Source organism: Mustela putorius, unplaced genomic scaffold, assembly GCF_011764305.1.
Source record: "Mustela putorius furo isolate JIRA1106 unplaced genomic scaffold, ASM1176430v1.1 tig00003845_pilon_pilon_pilon, whole genome shotgun sequence".
In the NCBI taxonomy this organism is placed as follows: domain Eukaryota; kingdom Metazoa; phylum Chordata; class Mammalia; order Carnivora; family Mustelidae; genus Mustela; species Mustela putorius.
Window position 1 is genome coordinate 33,997,460 of NW_025421998.1, and position 20,680 is coordinate 34,018,139.

A 20,680-nucleotide genomic window follows, 5' to 3' on the forward strand; every position below is an offset into this window, starting at 1 on the left:
TTTGAGAAGAGTCTTTTAGTAAAATTGAAGAATAATTGATACATAATATTGTATTAGTTTCAGGTATATAAATACAGTGCTTTGATATATATATATACTACAGAATGGTCACTGTATTAGTCTAGTTACTGTCTGTCACTGTACAAAGTTGCTATGATATTATTGACTGTATTTCCTATGCTGTACATCTACATGTCTTATTTATTTTATAACTCAAAGACTGTACCTCCTAGTTCCCTTTACATATTTCATCCGTTCCCCCCAACCCCTTCCCTTTGGCAACCATCAGTTTGTTTTTGTATCTACGAATCTGTTTCATTTGTTTTGTTTTTCTTAGATTCCACATACAGATTTTTTAGATTTCACGTATAAGTGAAAGCATATGGTGTTTGTCTTTCTCTGTCTGAATTTCACTTAGGATAATATCCCCTGGGTCCACTCATATTGTTGCAAATGGAAAGATTTCATTCTTTTATATGGCTGAGTAATAGTCCACGATATTTATTGTATACTGTATATATTAAATACCTTTTTTATTCACTCATCTGTTGATGGACATTTAGGTGGCTTCCCTCTCTTGGTTAAATAATGTTTTGACATACCTGGTGTGCTGATGTCTTTTTGGATTAGTGTTTTTGTTTTCTTTGGATTAATACTCAGAAGTGGAATTGTTGGATTATATAATATTTCTATTATTAATTTTTTGAGGCACCTCCAAACGGTTTTCCATAGTGACTTCATAAATTTACATTCTCACCAACAGTGCATGAGAATTACTTTTTTTACACATTCTCACCATCACTTGTTATTTCTTGTCTTTTTAATACTAGCCCTTCTGATGCTGGGAGGTAATTGTGATTTTGATTTGCATTTTCACATACCAGTGGACCATTTCTGTGTCTTCTTAAGAAAAGTGTTTATTCAGATCTTCTACCCATTTTTTTTATTCAGATTTTTTAAATATTGTGTTGTATGAGTTCTATAAAGATATATTTTGGATTGAACCCCATATTGGATATCACTTTCAAATATCTTCTCCCATTTAGTAGGTTGCCTTTTTGTTTGTTGATGGTTTCCTTAACTGTGCAGTAGCTTTTAGTTTCATATAGTCCCATTTGTTTCCACTTTTGATCTTGCCTGTTGAAACAGATCTGTGGTATTAACAAAACAAAGGATAAAATGTAGGATCATCTCAGCAGCTGCAGGAAAAGCATTTGGCAAAATTCCACACCCACTTAAGATTAAAAACTCTCAACAAAGTAGGCATAGAGGGAATGTACCTCAACAGAATAAAAGACATACATGACAGACCCAAGCTAATATCATACTCAATGGTGAAAAGCTGAAAGCTTTTCCTTTAAGATCAGAAGCAAGACAAGGATGCCCACTCTTGCTACTTTTATTTAACATAGTATTGGTAGTCCTGGCTATAGCAGGTAGGCAAGAAAAAGAAATAAAGTGCATTCAAATTGGAAAGGAAGAAGAATAACTGCCACTATTTGCAGATGACATGATACTACTCATAGAAAATCTTAAACCCTCCCCCCAAAATCTATTAGAACTAATAAATAAATTTATTAAATTTGCAGGATACAGAATCAATATACAGAAATGTGTTGTGTTTCTATACACTAGTAACTATTAGAGAATTTAAGAAAACAGTTCCAGGGCGCCTGGGTGGCTCAGTGGGTTAAGCCGCTGCCTTCGGCTCAGGTCATGATCTCAGGGTCCTGGGATCGAGGCCCGCATCGGGCTCTCTGCTCAGCAGGGAGCCTGCTTCCCTCTCTCTCTCTCTGCCTGCCTCTCCATCTACTTGTGATTTCTCTCTGTCAAATAAATAAATAAAATCTTTAAAAAAAAAAAAAAAAAAAAAAGAAAACAGTTCCATTTATATTTGCATTAAAAAGGAATAAAATAGCTAGGAATAAATTTAACCAAGGAGGTGTGAAAGACCTATACTCTAAAAACAAGACATTAATGAAAGAAATTGAAGATGACACAAATAAGGAAAACAAGCACAGATATGATTATTGCAAATTATATTACTGTACTTATATTCATCTTATTTAAAAAACCAACATTGTGGGTTTAATGAAGTTTATTACTATTTCTATGTGTCTTTTTATACCTTCCTAAGGTTATAGAGCTACTTATTTAAATGATTTGCGGGGGTTTCAGTGATACTTTTTCAATATTCTTGGTATAGTGTAATCTTTACAGATCGGCAGACAAACCAGGGCCTTTCAGAACAGCTGGGTTTATAGGACCCGAGTTGTTGGCTGTTGGGGTCTTGGTTGCTTTTTCCACAGTGATTCAGATCTGTGTTACTGGTTAGCAGTCATTTGGGTTCTTTTTTTTTTTTTTTTTTTTTAAGGGTTAAATTTCACTTAGTTATTAAAATTTAACTCATTTCCAAAAAATGCTTCCTGCCTTGGTTTCACAGATGTTTCCTTTGTAATCTGGTTTCTCTCTACCAGGTATGTTCTTTGTAACTATTGCTTAGGCAACATCACATGCTCTTCTGTCTGTTACTGTGTTATATTGACCTGCCCTGGTATTAGAGTGTACCCTGCCCTTCCTACGCTAGTGCTCCTTAGGCTCTCTTCAGGCCGTGACCAGTCATTCCTGCTTTGGTTACTGTTATGCCCCAATAATGGGTCCATGATTAAAGGAGCGAGACTGGTACAAAGCGAAGGTCAAGCAATAAAGCAAAGCTTTATTTCGCACCAAGCATCAAGAATCTAACCAAACGTTCTGGGCCGCACCTCTTAAAAGAGAGGGTGACCCTTTTCTGTTTCACAGTCTAGCTTTTAAGGGCAAAGGCCATGTGGTTGGGCCTGGCCACGCACAGATAGCCAATGAGATTGTAACTCACACAGAAAACTCCACAGTGATGCTAGGTCACCAATTGAGTTACAGTTTCCCCATTAGACATTTGAACCAGCCTATTACACCTCGATTAGGATTGGTGCCCAAAAGGCTCCCAAAGGGCGGGGCCCATACTCCTTGGTAACCAAGGAGACAGTATGCATCCCCCCACTGATCGGATGTCTCCACCTGGCCTGACCCACCCTTGTATCTGGGCTTTGTTATCTGAAGCTGGTTTCAGGGACTTGTCGCCAAGTAAGTCCCCTGGGGAAAGGGGAGCAGGGACAGTTTCTAAGTAAGTCCTTACAGGTACGGTTCCTTTTTTCTCTAGACAGCTCTAGCCTGTCTTCCTCCTTATTCTCTGCAGTTAGTTCCATGGATTAAAACCAACCATATCCTATTATGTTCATGCTTCTTTTATTTCATAACTGCCTTTTGCCCTTTATAAAAACTTTTCTTTTTTGAAATCATAGTGGTCTTTCTCTAACTCAACTTGTTCCATTTAACCATGATTTTATTTTCCTCGTGATGCCCAAATACATAATCACTGTTTGGCTCTTAGGAATCCTTATAGGCAGACTCCTTTGTCCAATCTAGCATTGTCCCCTGACATTTTTTTTTTTTAAGATTTTATTTATTTATTTGACAGACAGAGATCACAAGTAGGCAGAGAGGCAGGCAGAGAGAGAGGAGGAAGCAGGCTCCCTGCTGAGCAGAGAGCCCGATGTGGGACTCGATCCCAGGACCCTGAGATCATGACCTGAGCCGAAGGCAGCGGCTTAACCCATTGAGCCACCCAGGCGCCCCTCCCCTGACATTTTTGAAAGGGTCTTAGTTTTCTGGTAACAGCTGGATGTTTCACAGCTGTTTTGTGTTTCCTGCCCTGTGAACTGGAATCGGATTACCTTTCAAGGATTCCTCTTTTTTTCATAGTGGAGAATTGGAACATAGAGCAAAATCTGGGCTCTAGAGGTACACAAGAAAGTTAGTAATGCATCAAAGAGCTACTGTTGGGTGGTTGGAAAAATCTGCCTTTTGAGGTTATGGGTTCCCATTGATTTTTTTTTTTTTCAGTTTGATATACCATGCTTTGGTCCTTTAGTTTTGTTAAAGTAATAGATTTTATGTGTCTTCAAGCATTTTGTTGTGGGAAGAAAGAGATTTCTCTTTGGGTAGGGGGAATGTTTATTTAGGTTGCTGACAGACTGGTAGGAGTCAGATGACAATTTAGGCACCAGGGAGAAGCACCAGTGAATAACCTGACTTCTAGAACCCTCTTTCCCTGCTAGGACTCCAGTGTGCTCACTCTTCTCTTTGTGTACCCTGGGTTCTTCAATAATTTTATTCTTCAAGCTGCCAGAAATTGTGTCTTTCTTGGGGGAAGGAGTGCTGTTCTTCCTTCATCTGGCCTGCATCTCTCTCTGGACCCAACCCCTCCGACTTCTCTTTGGGGTCTGCAAGATGAGTTGCTTGACAAGCTCGTGAGGTTGTCTCGATACCTTTATGAAGGGCCTGGATGCTTCCTTCTGTTCTGCTTCTGGTTAACACAGCTGGATAGATCACGTTTAAGATGTTTGTCCCAAATATTGGAAACTTGAAACTTTTCTAGAACAGTCATTCTGTCCTATGTGGAAAATTCAAGGATAGATTACTTTCCCGGATGAAGATACATGTACAAAGCAGGTGCTGATAATGGTGTTATTCACATAAGCCCAGGCAACGTGAAGACCAGCGTTAGTTGTGTATAACCTGAATTATGTAGAGAACTTGTTTGTGAGCTTAAAATGCTAATGGAGAAAACTCTCAATATGTGGTCATTTATTGATAATGGCCATAAGAATCATCACTGACTTTTGCCTGGATCTGATACAGTCTATCAGACTCAGAAAATGGTATCTGGGACACATTCCTGAGTTTAGACATTCTGCTCAGATGTCAAAGCACTGCAAGCAATTTCAGTTAAGCAAGCGTATTAGTTTTCTATTGCTGTGTAACTTATCACCACAAACGTACTAGCTTCTTAGCTCTGTTTCTGTAGACATTCAGGCGCAGCAGGGCTGGTTTCGCTGCCCTCAGGCTCTCTGAAAATCAAGATTTTGGGCATGGTTGTGGTTTGTACCTGGGGCTCAGGATCCTCTTAAGCAGCTCGCTGGTTACTGGCAGAAATAATTTGCTTGTGGTTGCAACAGGACCATTGTCCCCATTTGCCTGCTAGCTGTCAGCCAGTGAGCCCTCTCAGCTCACCCCGTGCTGTGCCATGTGGCTTCCATTTCAGTTCAAAGCTTAACGTGTTTGTTTTCTTCCAGGCTACCCAGATCACGTCTCTCCTTTTTTTCCTATAACTAGCTGAAGGAAGCTCTCTGCTTTTCAGGAGCTTGCTTGATGAGGTCAGGCCCACTCAGGATAATCTCCATCTTTGCCACATCACAGAATATAATCATAGCTATGATACCTTGTTGTATTCAGTCTCAAAGGGGAGGGGATTATTGAAAGGTGAGGGCCACAGCGTGGGTATAGTCGTGAGCTCTCTGCCTTCCAAAGGTGAGGGACATGAGGTGTCATTTTAGAATTCTGCCTATCACAAGGAGCTTGTCCTTAAAAAAAATTGTTGATCGCATTTTATGCATAAATTTGTATATTTATTATTTTTGTGTCAAGACTGCTATCTTTTTGACAATAGCTTTCGGATGAGAATTGTTTCATAGCGTCAGTCCTATTAGCAACAGCAAGAAGACTACCTATTTGAATGAACTTTCTCACATGTGATCTTTTAATTTGATAGAACCTTACTGAGCTTTCTGGTGGGCCAGGCACTGAGTAAGGCACTGTGTGAGCACTGTGGGAAGAGGGCAGTAATGCAGACAACCTTCTTGCCTGCATGGAACTGGATAAGAAGATTCTGAGTCCCAGATGTGCTCTGTTTCTGGGGTACCTGGAAAGAATGGGACTCTGCAAACCATTGTGGGATACGGATACATTGTAAAAGTATCATAGGAAGTAGGAACTAGCTAGCAAGAAATATGTGGTGAATGTAACAAAGAAAATCACAACCATCGGCATGTTTCCATACAAGTATACTATTTTAAGGAAGTTTACTTTATGTTAATGATAATTTTCTGCTTGTATTTTGTTGTTTGCTGGTAGAAGGCAAAAATAATAGATTTTTGAAGTGCTTAAGAATGTTTATGGGAAATATTTAAAGTTTAGGAAATTTTGTTGAAATACTCTTTCCCATCAAAATTAGGAAAAGGCTGCCACTCTTCTGCCTTCATGTTAGAACACTTTAGAGAAGCTGGTTTTCCATAATGCATAGTTCACACTGATTTTTGTAATTATCCAGTGTGCCATAGACAGGTCTATGAAATGAGATGCCACCTGACTGGACATAAAAATGTAGGTCCCTTAATATAAAGCTTGAGGAAATACATAAGGCCTTACTTGGCAGTACATTCCATAATAATATCTCTTGCTTAAATTATATATATCAGAGAATTTATCCAAATTTCCAGTGAGAGTACATCTTTCTCCTCAACAGAAAACCTTGTGAGTCTTATTTTTGTCAGAACTGTTAGCACAAAGAATGGTAAATGAAAGGTTTATATGAGTTTATGTGATTCCAGGAACTCGTTAAGTATTAAGTTCATTCTTTCAGCTTTGATGGTGTCCTTATAGCTAGCTCTTCTTTCCTCTGCTGACATGTTGAAGTGACATTTGTCATTTAGTCCTAGCTAATACATTTTGCTGTAGCTGTGTTGGTGTATATGTGTTACAAGTTTATACTGCGTAAACTTCTCTCATAAAAGTTTTTCACATAATAGAAGAAAACACAATACTCTTTATTTTATTTTTATTTTTTTAATTAACATATAGTGTACTATCTGCTTCAGGGGTACAGCTCTGTGAATCATCAGTCTTAGACAATTCATAGCACTCACCATAACACATACCCTCCCCAATGCGCATAACCCAACACCCTATCCCTCCCCCACAACCCCTCAACAACCCTCAGTTTCATGAGATTAAAAGTCTCATATGGTTTTTCTCCCTCCCTGGTCCCATCTTGTTTCATTTTTTCCCTCCCTACCCCCACGACGCCCTGCCCTGCCTCTCAGATTCCTCATAACAGAGAGATCATATGATTATTCATTGACTTAGTTTGCTTAGCTTAATACCCTCTAGTTCCCTCCATGTCATTGCAAATGTTAAGATTTAGGGGGTTTTTGATGGCTGCATAGTATTCCATTGTATATATATATACACCACATCTTCTTTATCCATTACTCTTTTGATGAACATCTAGGTTCTTTCCATCATTTGGCCATTGTGGACATTGCTGCTATAAACATTCGGGAAATCCAGTATTCTATCTGATAAAATATATTTTACTAAGAATGTTCAAAGACCTTGAATAAAAAATAGAATATAGGGTTTAATAGAATGTAGAGTTAGCTCCATCTTCTCCTTTGCAAAAAGAGATGTTTCTATGGCTCTGTGCTTCCTGGTGCTATTTTCAAGGATAGAGTTGTAGTCCAAATATGGTCACCATTTCCCCATTATCTATGTATCAATTCAGTCTACGTTTGCATCTTTTTATATTATCATTTTATATACATTTATGGCCTCACTTGATTTATATATGCATATGTAAATCTCCTTTTAAATTAAGAAACTAGTAATATTTTATGGCTGAAACACAGAAATTAGCTTCTTCTGGAAAGTGTCACAGTAAATTGAAAGACCTGTGGATTTTTTTCTTTTCTTTTTTTCTTTCTTTAGGTTTTACTTTTCTCAGCCACGTTTTATAGTTCCTGTATATAGATCTTGCACACATTTGGTCAGAATTATCACTAAATATTTTATATTGTTCAAAGCTCTTATAAATTGTTGTTTATTGTCTTTATTTTTTATAATTTTTAAAATTTTGGAATTCTAATTGTTTGTTGCTAATATCTAGAAATACAGATGTTTTTGTATATTGATCTTTATCTTGCACCCTTGAGAACTTATTTATCAATTCTTTTTTTTTCTTAAAGATTTTATTTATTTGACAGAGATCACAAGTAGGCAGAGAGGCAGGCAGAGAGAGAAGAGGAGGCAGGCTCCCTGCTGAACAGAGAGCTCGATGCGGGGCTCAATACCAGGACCCTGGGATCTTGACCTGAGCTGAAGGCAGAGGCTTTAACCCACCGAGCCACCCAGGCAACCCTTATTTATTAATTCTAGTGGTTTTTTTTTTCTCTAGATTTCATTGGATTTTCTACGTGGATGATAATATCTTCTGTGAATAAAATCAGCTTTACTTCTTCCTTTCCAGTGTGGATGCTTATTATTTCTTTTCTTCTGCCTTGTAGCATTTTCTAGAATTTTTTTTTTAAAGATTTTATTTATTTATTTGACAGAGATCACAAGTAGGCAGAGAGGCAGGCAGAGAGAGAGGAGGAGGCAGGCTCCCTGCTTGGCAGGGAGCCTGATGTGGGGCTCGATCCTAGGACCCTGAGATCATGACCTGAGCTGAAGGCAGAGCCTTTAACCCACTGAGCCACCCAGGCGCCCCGCATTTTCTAGAATTTATAATACAATGTTAAGTCAGTGATTAGAGTGGACGTCCTTGATTTGTTCCTGTTCTTAGGAGGAAGGTATTCAGTTTCTCACCACTAACTTTTATGTCACACTGCCTTTTTTTTTTCAGCTTGAAGAAGTTTTCTTCTATTTTTTTGAATTTTGTATTTTAATTTCAGTTAGTTAATATATAGTATTATATTAGTTTCAGGTGTACAATACAGCACTTCCATACAATACAATACAATACAATACAATACAATACAATACAATACATACAATACAATTCAGCACTTCCATACATCACCCTGAGCTCATCACAAGTGCACTCCTTAATCCCCATCACCTATTTCACCCACCTACCCTCCCCACCTCCCCTTTGGTAAGCATCAGTTTGTTCTTGAGAGTTAAGAGTCTCTTTCTTGATTTGTCTCTCTCTCATTTTTTTCATTGCTTGTTTATTCCGTTTCTTAAATTCCACATATGAGTGAAATCATACAGTATTTCTCTTTCTCTGACTGACTGACTTCGCTGAGTATTATACTCTCGAGTTCTGTCCATGGTGTTGCAAATGACAAGATTTCATTTTTATGGCTGAATAATATTCCAGTGTATGTATATAGCACATCTCTTTTACCCATTTATCTATCAGTGGACACTTGGATGGCTTCCATTACCATGGCTATTGTGAAGCTGCTATAAACACAGGGATCCATGTATTCCTTTGAGTTAGTGTTTTCATATTCTTTGGGTAAATACCCTGTAGTGAGATTGCTGTATCATAAGATATTTTTATTTTTAACTTTTTGAGGAACCTCCGTACTGTTTTCCACAGTGGCTTCTCCAGTTTACATTCTTACCAACAGTGCACAAGTGTTCCTTTTTCTCCACATCCTGGCCAACACCTGTTGTTTCCTATGTTGTTAATTTTAGCCATTCTGTGTTTCTATTTTTAATTGGTAATGTTTTTATCATAAATGGGTACTGGATTTTGTCAGATGCTTTTTCTGAAACTATTGAGGTGATCATACGATTAAAAATATCTATGTATTATTTATTGCTGCATAACAGATTATCCCAAATCTTAACATCTTAAAATAGCAAACATGGTTTATCTAATATTTTCTGTGGGTCTAGAATTTAGATACTCCTTATCTGGGTACCTCTGGCTCAGGGTCTCTCTGAAGTTCTGATCAAGCAATAGACCAGAGCTGTAGTTGTACTTGAAAGCACAGATCGTGTTGGTGTTTTTAGGCCCCAGTCTTTCTGCACATGTGCCTCTTGACAGGGCTGCCTTACGGCGTAGCAGCTGGCCTTCCTTAGGACTATGTGATCTAAGGGAGAGGGGAAGAGTACCAATACAGAAGCTATAGTCTTTTTATAATTATTTCTCTGAAGTGATATTCCATGATTTCTGCCATTCTGTTTATTGGATACAAGTCAAAAAGTACAGCCCACATTCAAGGTCTGGGGGCTAAGTAAGAGTGTGAATATCTGGAAATGGCCGTTGCTGGGAACTGTTTTAGAAACAACGTTCTACCATTATTTATTAAAATAGTAAACTGAACATTTTGTGTGTGTTAGAGCAAGAGTACTTGTGAATGGGAGTGGGGGGAGCGGGAGAGAGAGAATCTCAAGCAGGTTCCATCCACAGCACAGAGCCCAAGGTGGGGCTTGATCTCACAACCCTGAGATATGACCTGAGCCGAAATGAAGAATGAGACGCTTAACCAGCTGAGCCACCCAAGTGCCCCTAAAATGGTAACCTACACATTTTTGAATGTTAAGCCTTACTCCCCTTCCTGGGGTTAATTCTACTTTTTCATGATTTATTATCCTTTTTACATACTATTGGATTAAGTTTATTAGAAGTGTGCTAAAGATTTCTACATTTATATTCATGAGAGCAATCAGTCTATAGTTTTCTTACAGTATTTTTGTCTGGTTGTAGGTTTGGGGTGATGTTGGTTTCATATAATAAGTTGGGAAGTATTCTTGCCTCATTAATTTTTTTTTTTTTGAAGAATTTCTCTAGAATTGATGTTATTCCTTCTGTAAATGTATGGTTTACTTTGCCAGTAGTGTTGCCTAACTCTTGCTTTTTCTTTGTTGAAAGGTTTTTGGCTACAAATTTAATTTCTTGAATAGATGTAGGTTTATTTAGTTTATCTGTTTCTTCTGGAGTGAGCTTTGGTAGTTTTTGTCCTTTAAGGAATGTGTTTCATCTGAGTTGCTGAATTGATTGGCATAAGGTTGTTCATAATTATATTTAGGTCTGTAGGATATCATGTCTCTCCAATTTTTGATATTGGCAGTATGTGTTTTTTTACATTTTGTCCTCATCAGTCTGGCTAGAGGTTTATTTATTTTTTTAAAGATCTCTGAAAACAAACCAACCACCTTTTGGTTTCATTGATTTTCTTTATTGCTTTCTGTTTTCTATTTTGTGTACTTACATCCTGGTATTTATTCATTATTTTCATTCTTCTAGTTATTTTGAGTTTTATTTGCTCTTCTTTTTCTGGTATTTTAAGGTGTAGTCACATTAGTTGGAGATCTTTCTTCTTTCCTACTGTATGCATTTAGTATTCTCCAGTTGAAGTACTCCTTTAGCTACATTCTACCATCTTGATATTTTGTGTTATTTTCATTTAGTTCAAGATACTTTACAATTCTCCTATTGTATTATTTATTTTCTAGATACTTACTGTCATACTTAAATCTTTTAAATCCTTTCTGGCTCCTTTTTAACGTATTAATGGTTTAAAGCAATTTGATTTTGATGTACCTTCATGTTTTTTGTGTTTCTTGTACTTGGGGTTTGTTGACTTCTCAGGCCTATGTGTTTATACATTATTGTAATCGACTTGCCTCAGTGATGTGGGTGGTTTCATACCCACATCACATCTATTGCCTCTTACTATCATATCCTTAAGAAGAAAACATAAATCCTTAAAAATATTTAGTGCATCTCATCTACTTGTGATAAATTGTTAGTTTTTGATCATGGATAGAGAAATGTGCCTTAAAACTTACCAAGACTCCTTTAATAGTATTATGGTTTGCTAAAAAGTGTGATGATATCCTTCTCATTTGACTTAATTAAAATTCAACCTGTGCTTTGCAGTTGAGTCATACTTAGGACAGAACTGATGCTTAAGTTTTTTTTTTTTTTTAATTTTTTAAGATTTTACTTATTTATTTCAGAGAGAGAGAGAGAGATTGAGAGAGGAGGAGCAGGTGGGGCAGAGGGAGTGGGAGAAGCAGACTTCCTGCTGAGCAGGAAGCTGATGCAGGACCCTGGGATCATCACCTGAGCCAAAGGTAGATGTTTAACTGACTGAGACACACAAGTGCCCCACAATTTAATTAAACCTTTTTTTGGTTTGTTTAAAAATTTTTAAGGAAGGGCATAATTTAATTATATCTACTTTCCTACTTCAGCAGTTTAAAACAATTTCATTGTCAGACATGTTTATTATACAATTCAAACAATGGAAGGCATATAAAAAATTAGTAATCTTACCCTTTACCAGTTCAATTCCACATGTCTGGAGGTATCTTATGTTAACAGTTTGGTGTGTTTTCTTCTATTCCTTTCACTGTACTCACACATACACATACAGATATTTAGGTCTGTTTCTGTCTCTGTGAGTCTGCATGTTTATCTGTATCTGTATGCGTTCATACACATACATACATGTATTCTTCATGTGGAATCATCCTGTATGTAACACTCAGATACTTTATATTTTTTATTTTACCAGTATGGGGTTTTCTTCTGTTTTCCTGCTTTAAAAAATAAAGATAGAGAAACTTCACAGCAAGAAAAAGAAAACTTTAAAAGCAATTTCAGAATTACCTTTCCTCTAGAGAGAATAGTAAAGTTATAGGTATAGATACCTAGCTTCACAGACAAGCTAGATGCCATAAAATTATTTAATAAGAACAACAAAGTCTAAAGAGTATAAGAAGAATGAAAGGCTTAGAACATAGACTAGGAAACAATGAGGGCAAAAGTCAGAGACTAAAGTAAAATGGGAGACTGGGGCAGGCAGGCAAGAGAATGAGGGAAGTTGGAAAGCAAATAGGGGTCTTGTGGATTTTGAAATGAGTGCTACTCAGTGTTTCTCTTTTACAGCATTATTTCTATGCATCCATTAGTTTTGGTATTAGAAAACATACTGTTTTCAATCTCTAACCATTACCTCTTTTATATGCTCAAGTTTTATATTCCAGTTTGGAGATGAATTTAGGATAGGATGGATTTACTTTTGAAATACATGGTGATCTCTTCCTCTAGCTGTGTTCGCTACTTCCATGATGACCTGTTAGTTAAAATGCCCATCTGATTTAGCTCAACTGATTTAAAAAAAAAAATTACTATTATTAAGGCAAGTTGTCCAACTTCCTAATGATTCAGAATCATTGCACTTGCAGGCAGGTAGTAAAAATTAGGAGAGGGGTCAAGAACCACATGAGGGGACTAGTAGTCTGAACCTTAAGCTTCCCATTTTATGGACAGCATTTTTAGTGTCTGCCCTAGAAGCAGAATAATTATGAGGAATTTTTCATACTGGGATTTAAGCTGGTATTGTTTTTAGAGTATGAACTTTCTGGGTATTTCCTGAAATGGAAATCAGCATGCTTTCTAGAATAATAAATCGAGTGTTTCATGATACTAAAGTTTCAGTGGGGAGCTTTGAATTTCTTTCTTTCTTTTTTCCTAGATATGTGTCACAAAGATGTCTACACGGAACTGCCCGGGAATGGACTCAGTGATCAAACCCTTGGACACAATTCCTGAGGATAAAAAAGTCAGGGTTCAGAGGACACAGAGCACTTTTGACCCATTTGAGAAACCAGCTAATCAAGTGAAGAGGGTGCATTCGGAGAACAATGCTTGCATCAACTTTAAGTCTTCCTCCACTGGCAAAGAGTCTCCCAAAGTTAGGCGGCACTCCAGCCCCAGCTCGGTGAGTGGGGTCTTCTTTGCCAGCCGGGAAGCTGAAGGAGTGTCCCTCTAACAGTAGTGGCGCTGTGCTGGAAGAGGACAAGGAGCTTTCTCGGTGCCTTATTATGTGCGCTCTCTCAGGGTGGTTCAGTGTTTTGGGGGGAAGAGAGAGCACAAATCTATATACAGACTCTTTATTCATAAGGACTCAGCAAGCAAATGAGAAATGATTCAACTAATTTTTGGAAAAATCATTTTTTTTTCCTAGTTGTTTCCAGTTAGAGGATTTATAATGAAAGATCCTTTGGTATTTCAAACCCTTGGAAGAGGATATTGAACTTTACTGTTTTTGTGGGCAATATAGTTTTGGGTTTGGCAAATTCATGAAGAATGTCATTTCAGAGTAAATGTTCAAGTGTATTCACTTGTCTTGTTCCAGTTTTTTTTTGTTTTTTCAAAAATTTTATTTATTTATTTGACAGAGATCACAAGTAGGCAGAGAGGCAGGCAGAGAGCTCAATATGGGGCTCGATCCCAGAACCCTGAGATCATGACCTGAGCTGAAGGCAGAGGCTTTAACCCACTGAGCCATCCAGGTGCCCCCAGTGTAACTGTTTTAAAATTAAAATTAAAATTTTAATTTTAAATTTTTTAAATTTAAATTTAACATTTAAGAGCTAGATGTTGAAATTGGTCTCCTTAAGGAGAAATCCCGTTCATTGTAATGAAATTTTCTTACTCATGTTAAATTAAGGCAAGACATGCCTTTTGACCTAAGAAGGTATAAAGTTCTGAGGTGAATTTTTTACCGTAAATTTTTGCTGAAACTTGTATTTCTAAAACCGGCTTGCATTTAGCCTTGTAAAAACCCTTATGATCTTTTAGAATTAAGTAATTTTCAGATTTAGCTTACACTTAGGAACCTTCTGAGTAGATGTTCTAAGAGTAGTAAGTAAGAGGTAAGAGGAGGATGCTAAGAGAATTTTGATTCTATCATCCTGCTAAGAAACATGCCATTCTACAGATATTAAATATTAAATTTGTTGAGGGCAAACAGAGCCAGAAATGTCAACTGCTAGAAGAGTATTGACGCTTCAATTCAATTAAACTGTATGACACTGCACAAATCTGGTCACATTTTGTGTTAATGAAGTCAAAATAAATATTATCAATGCAGCATTTGTGAGGAGCATTGGTTATCTGCTTTTTTCCAAACTGACCCCATAGTCTTGTCTGTGGGTGCAGGGTAGCATCTGTCTAGGTCACAGATGTATCACTAACTCCTGGGAGAACTTTTAGATTTAGTAGCATTTTAGGAGAAAGAAGTTGTTGGGAATGATTAAGCCTATGTTATGGAAAGAGAATTATATATATTTTACTACATAGTTATCATAATATTATATATCAACCTAAAATGATATATAGAAATTGGCATTTTCAGATATTGCAATGAGGCCTACTTGTACTAAAGAATTATTTACCTTTTATCTGAAATGTAAATGTAACTAGCTGTCCTGTGTTGTATCTCAATACTAGTTATGATCTGCTGGTGCATTTCTTCTTTTGTTGCTCAGATTCTTTCTACGTAGCCATTGGGAGCTCTTTTAGGTTGGCCCTTATGCCTTTTTGAGATGTCTTCATCCCTTTGTTTTTTTGAACACGTCCTTACCTTCTGGTCCTACAAGACATTTTTGGCTTATATTGTGTTTTTCTCAACCCCAGATCTAAAACCAGCCATTTCTGCAAAGAATCTCAGTTCCTTTTCTTGGAAAGTGGTAGTTAGAAACAAGGATGTGGGTGCTGGCTGTGCTTGTTGCTACTGGGGGGTCACGTAGTTGTACACGTCAGTGTGTGCATCATAATATAAATGATGACCATGGAGTTTCCGTGTTTTTAATATTTAATAAGGAATTAGTTTTGGTTCTTATCAAGGAAAGTTGAATCTTGCCTGATGCTTTTTGTAGTTCCTCTAAAGTTCCATGTTATCTTTACTAAAGTAATGCTGAAACATAACTTAAAAGATGAAATAGACAAGTCTGGGAGGATGGCAGTGGCATAGGTTTTGAAACCCCTCTCATGGCTAGAACAACTAGGATAGTAAAAACAAAACCAGTAGGTAATATTGACAACAGCTACAGTTGGCAAGTATCTCCATGCACCTCAGAATAAAAGTGAGGGAGAACAGACTGTGTATAGTTTTCAGAACTGCATGGTATTAGGACGTGTGAGGATGGAAATCAGGGAAGGGGAAAGGACTACTCCTCTTTGAGACTGTTCTCAGAAATACTACCCCCCACCGTTGCCATCAGGTACATACTGGTAACTTGTTGGGACATTCTGAGGACAGTGACAGCAACTGGGAGGGACTTTGATGGCTTCTGTGAGTAGGTGAGTGCAAGGAGACCAGGGTGGTTTACTAATATTGGAGTAGTCTGCTGGCCTTTCTGTGGCTTCTCTAGAATGTCAAATTGAAGCACCGTTCCAGGACAAAGCCCGGCATTGAATAGAAAGTGCTCAAGCAGACTTCTGTGTAGGTCCCATTCAGTGGGGGTGCAAAGGAAAGGCATGGTCCAGAAAGAAATGTTGGAGCAAAACAGATGAGGGAGGATCTCAGTGTGTGCTAGATTGTCTTTATTTTTTTTAACTTCGTGAAACAGGTGAAAGAACTTTATTCCAGGAAGCTAGAAAAGCTATCTTGGCCACACCCCTGTCTTAAAAACTACTGAATAATTAATTTTACTTAAAATAACAATAGAAAAATTATTGGTTGGATCCTATACGAAACCATGAGAAAAAAAAGAGCAGAATAACATTATTCTGATGTTATGAATAACATCATTATTCCTAAATAATGAAAGCAAGTTAGAAGGAGGTGAAATTATCTTTACTTGCAGATTTTTGATGATGTATCTGGAAAATCCAAAAGAATCAATGAAAATACTCTAAACAGAGAGAAGTTAGTGAAATGGCAGGTTATATAAATTAGCATACAAAACCCAAGGGAAACCTTTATAAAAGCAAGAATGACTATTGAAAACTGATAAATAAAGCAAATGACTAAGCATTTATTTTCTGTGATTCCTACGTGAAATTTACCCTGTGATAACCTGGTTTTGATGGGGGGAGGGGACTGTGAATTTATCTTTTAAAAATAATCCCACTACTACATCAAGAAAGAATAATATATTTAGGAATCACAATTTGGTAATCCCTGGTGAAGTAATACATGTAGGTAATGATTGTCAGTATTTGTGGACATCACCAAGAGCAATAGCCAGGCATTATGATGTTCTGACAGAAGTTTACACAGAGCACCAACAAAATTAAACCTGAATCTGAGCAGGCCTCGAGATCTAACCACCGATTTACAGAGTACAGAGGAACACATCAAGAGAGGATTTTCTCTGTTGTGTTCCTATCCCCAAATGTATTTATTTCCCCTGCTTTTTGACTTTTAATACATGATGTTTGTAATCTTGTGATGCTGTAAATGCTGTTCTTAGCAAAGCCACATGACATACTATGATTGAATTTCTTTCCTTGAGGAACTTAAAGAAATTTTTTTCTTGAAGTATAGTAGACACACAGTGTTTCATTAGTTTTATATGTACAACATCTTTAGATTTAGCAACTTTATCCTTCTTTGCATAACTTTTAGATTTTCTTAGTTGTAATTGTTTTCTCTTCATTTATTCCTAATTGATAATATGAATTATTATAATTTCAGTTACAAATTGAGGTCCCAGATTATTTAGTAAAACTATGAAACTTCTGAAACAAATCAAAATCGGGTAACCTATCCGTTTTTCCTCCCCTTGAGATTGTCCTTGAAGTTGTCAGTCCTTCTAATCCAGTCCGGACTACTTGATCTCCAGCCTGCTATCCTGAGGCTTCCCTTCACCATCTTACTGAAAAGTTTCTTTTCTATCATTTGTATGTTAAATACCTAAGCTTTGGGTCATGTGTCTTTCTTGTTCTTGGTTTATGTCACTGAACATATGACCATGCCATCTTTCATACTTGGTAACTTGATTAATTATCTGGGTTTAGGATTCTAGTTTAGAAAATAAATTTTTTTCATAGCCTTTTGAAGACATTGCTTTGTTCTTTTCTAGGTCCCTGTATTGTTATTTTAAGCCCTAGACTATTCTGATTCCTAACTCATTCTCAGTGGAAACTTCTAGAACTTTGTTTTCATCCCTGATGTAGACCTTTTTCTTGGTACTCAGGGAATCTTTTTAATTTTGAAATTAATTTCTCTCAGTTTCAGAAAATGTTCTTTATTATTTATTTGTCAATTTTCTTTCTGGTTTTCTCTGCTTTCTAGACATTTAAAAAGTTTTTAATGCTTCAATTAAATTTTTAATTAATGCTAACATTTATTTCCAAAAGCACTTTTCTTCAAATGTTCTTTTGAAAATCAACCTGTTCTTTTTCAGTGAATAATATATTGTCTCCCATCTTAAACTTGAATATACTAAATATAGCTTGGGGGAATTTTGAAGAGTTGTTTTTGTTCGTTTGTTTGTTTATTTGTTTTTTACTACATTTCCTAAATGATCTCGAGTTTCCATTGAGTTCTTTATTTCTGTTTATTTTTTTGGTCTCTGCATTGTCTGATGAGATTTTTAATTTTGGTGAGTCTAGATCATGCCTTTGGAAAGAACTCTTGACTGAGTTCATATTATGAATAATGTGCAAAATAGTTGATAGGAAGTTCTTTGTGCCACTGGTGCTTGTCAAGTGGAGGCCTTAGAGTAGGGAATGTTGGAGAAGACCTAGTCATTTCATAGGAGAACTCAGATTGTCAGTATAAATCCATCTTTTTCCTTGGCTGAGTTGATCCCCCAGAGCAAACTTACTAGTCGATTTTTTAGGATATGAAAGCCTAACTGCTGTTTTTCTGAGATGATCAAGAAGGGGTGCAGGGTCTCCCAGTCCTACACGAACTTTCTTGTGCTTTGTTCCTATTCAGTATGACTCTTCGTTGTGATTTCCACTGTACTTGGTGTCCCAGTTCTGACTTGTGTGGTTCATCGTCTTCAGAGAATAGCCTCTGCCAGGGTTCAGTGTAGGGCAGACACCTGACTGAGAAAGGCAAGTTCCCAGGGGAATGACCTGTTCTTTAAACCCACTCCAACTAAGCGCTTCGCTTTGGGCCCCTTGTTGAAGTTCAATTTCCAGTTCTTGAGTGTTTCTGGGATCTGATTTCTTGATTTATGCCTTTGGTCATTGCCCTTGCCAGCGGCCGCCCATCCATCTGTCTCCCATCTCCAATTTTTTTTTTTTTTTATCTTGTCTGCATTCTTCTTACTTGTTCTGTTTGCTGTTGTGAGTTATGACTTTACTGTCAGTTTAGTACAGATTGGTGAGGGGGAGAGATAAATACATGTGTTAAAACCACCATGTTTAATTAGACATTTCCACTGTTTCTTACTGTTGATTTCCTTTAGATTCTCTTTCCTGAGTTCCTTACTGGGCTTACCCTTTCCTGTTCTACCCCAGGAAGTCTTTCTTATATATCAGACCACTTATATTACTTTGTGTGGAAGCTGCTTTGCTCTCTTTTCTTTGTAGGAGTTTTTGCCTCCATCCAATATGCCTTAGAAAAAAATGTCTTTGCTCTTTTCTCCTCAAGTTGGAAATGGTTTCTTTTCTCTTTTAGCATGGTGCTATAATACTCTGTTTTATTTTGAGTTCTTTTTACCTACTGCCTTTCTGCTCTCTCCCCCGTTGCAATGGAAGAGGGTATTTTGTGATACTCTCTTTTACGGAAAGACTCTTTTCCTTTGGATTCCTTATTGGGCAGAAAATGGAGGCAGTAACACTTCCTATGTAATACCACTCTATAGCCCATTCAATGGTGTATGGGTCTGATCATTTCATACCCACTGGCATGGGAACTTTAGGACAGATTTTGTTAAAAATTTTTAAAGGCTAATAGACACCAGAATAATCCCTTTACCCAAGGTCCAGCGAGATTAATGCCATATATTTATTTTACTGTTACTTCTTTGAAGTATTAGTTAAATTGAATAGGCTCTGAGAGCACTGTTGAAGAGGGAGAAAGTGAGCACAGGTGTGGCATTGCACTGAGTCCCTGTTTTAGTGAGGACAACAGGATAGCTGTTCTTTTTTCTTGGGATTACTGTGATGCGTGTATTATATGATACCACGTCTTCCCAACTGGGTATATATCTCTCCCCTGTTCACATACTGGTCATTGCTAGGAATCCTGACTCAAATCGAGAAACCCAGAATACCTTGACCTCAGAGACTATCACATTCATCTGTATACTTCTTGAATTTGTTTAGACGGTAGCACTTCAAAATTGTGATTTTATTTGAATTGGTGTATTTCAAGAGGTATTTGACAACTTTTATTTACTTCAGACATTTACTTCAGACATTACTTCCTGGGCTTCCTCCCTGGGTAGTGTTTGCTACTGTCACTGGCAGGGCACGCTTTCTTCCCCCTTTTCCTACCACCTCCTCCATCCCAGCTGTGCTCCTCAATAGCTAGAGCTATTGAAAGTGCTATGGGAGACTGCCTGTCTTACTTGCCCAATTTAGAAGGGATTTCATTGAGCTGTGCTATCATAAGCTAAGCTTAAAGAGAACATATTTTCAGAAATTCATATTTAAAGTCCTGTATACATTGTACCACAGAGTGCTCCAAATGTACCTCCTCCCATCTCCAGATAAATCTGTATCCATGATAGGCAGGCCCAGTCTGAAGAGGGAAAGAAGGAGCAGGCTTGAGAGTCCAACTTCCATTCTCAGGTGTTTATCATTGGGGTAGGGGGGAAGGAGTGCTTCTTATCTTGGTATTGCCTCCTTCTAGTGCTGGCTAGAACATTTCCTAGATAGAACCAAGCCCCCTCCTCGGTTGTTATCACCTGTGGCACTTGGATCTCTCTCTCTGCTGTGTAGCAGCTAGATCTATTTTGTAATCAAGTTATGTATCAACCATGGATTTCCTTAGTGTGACTGTGTAATCAGGTTAGACTACAGGATGATAGAGCCTCTTTCTGAGATCAAAGGCAGAAGGAAAATTAGCAAAGGAAGATTTCACTTGAAATTCTTGTTTAATTAGGTCACACAAATGCTTCCTATCTTACCCTTACATCCACTCTCAAAATTATAATATAATACAGTAGTGCATATTGTGGTTTTCTTGCAATTCAGGGCATCCTCAGTAATTTAAGCAAGGGATCATATATGAAGGTTTAAATCTATTTTCCATGAATTCAGTATGAAACTGTGGCCATTCCTATAGCCTTGTCATGGGATCATTAG

At 37.4% G+C, this 20,680-nt stretch overlaps 1 protein-coding gene across 4 annotated transcripts in view; it reads left to right on the forward strand.

Moving 5' to 3' along the window:
• Nucleotides 1-20,680, forward strand: part of CDK14 (cyclin dependent kinase 14) — a 599,713-nt gene that overhangs the window by 122,925 nt on the left and 456,108 nt on the right. For all 4 annotated transcript variants that reach the window (XM_045062692.1, XM_045062689.1, XM_045062690.1 and 1 more), the window contains one exon: nucleotides 13,158-13,403. In XM_045062692.1, coding sequence (XP_044918627.1) covers nucleotides 13,158-13,403 — 246 coding nt within the window. The remainder of the gene's footprint in view (nucleotides 1-13,157; nucleotides 13,404-20,680) is intronic.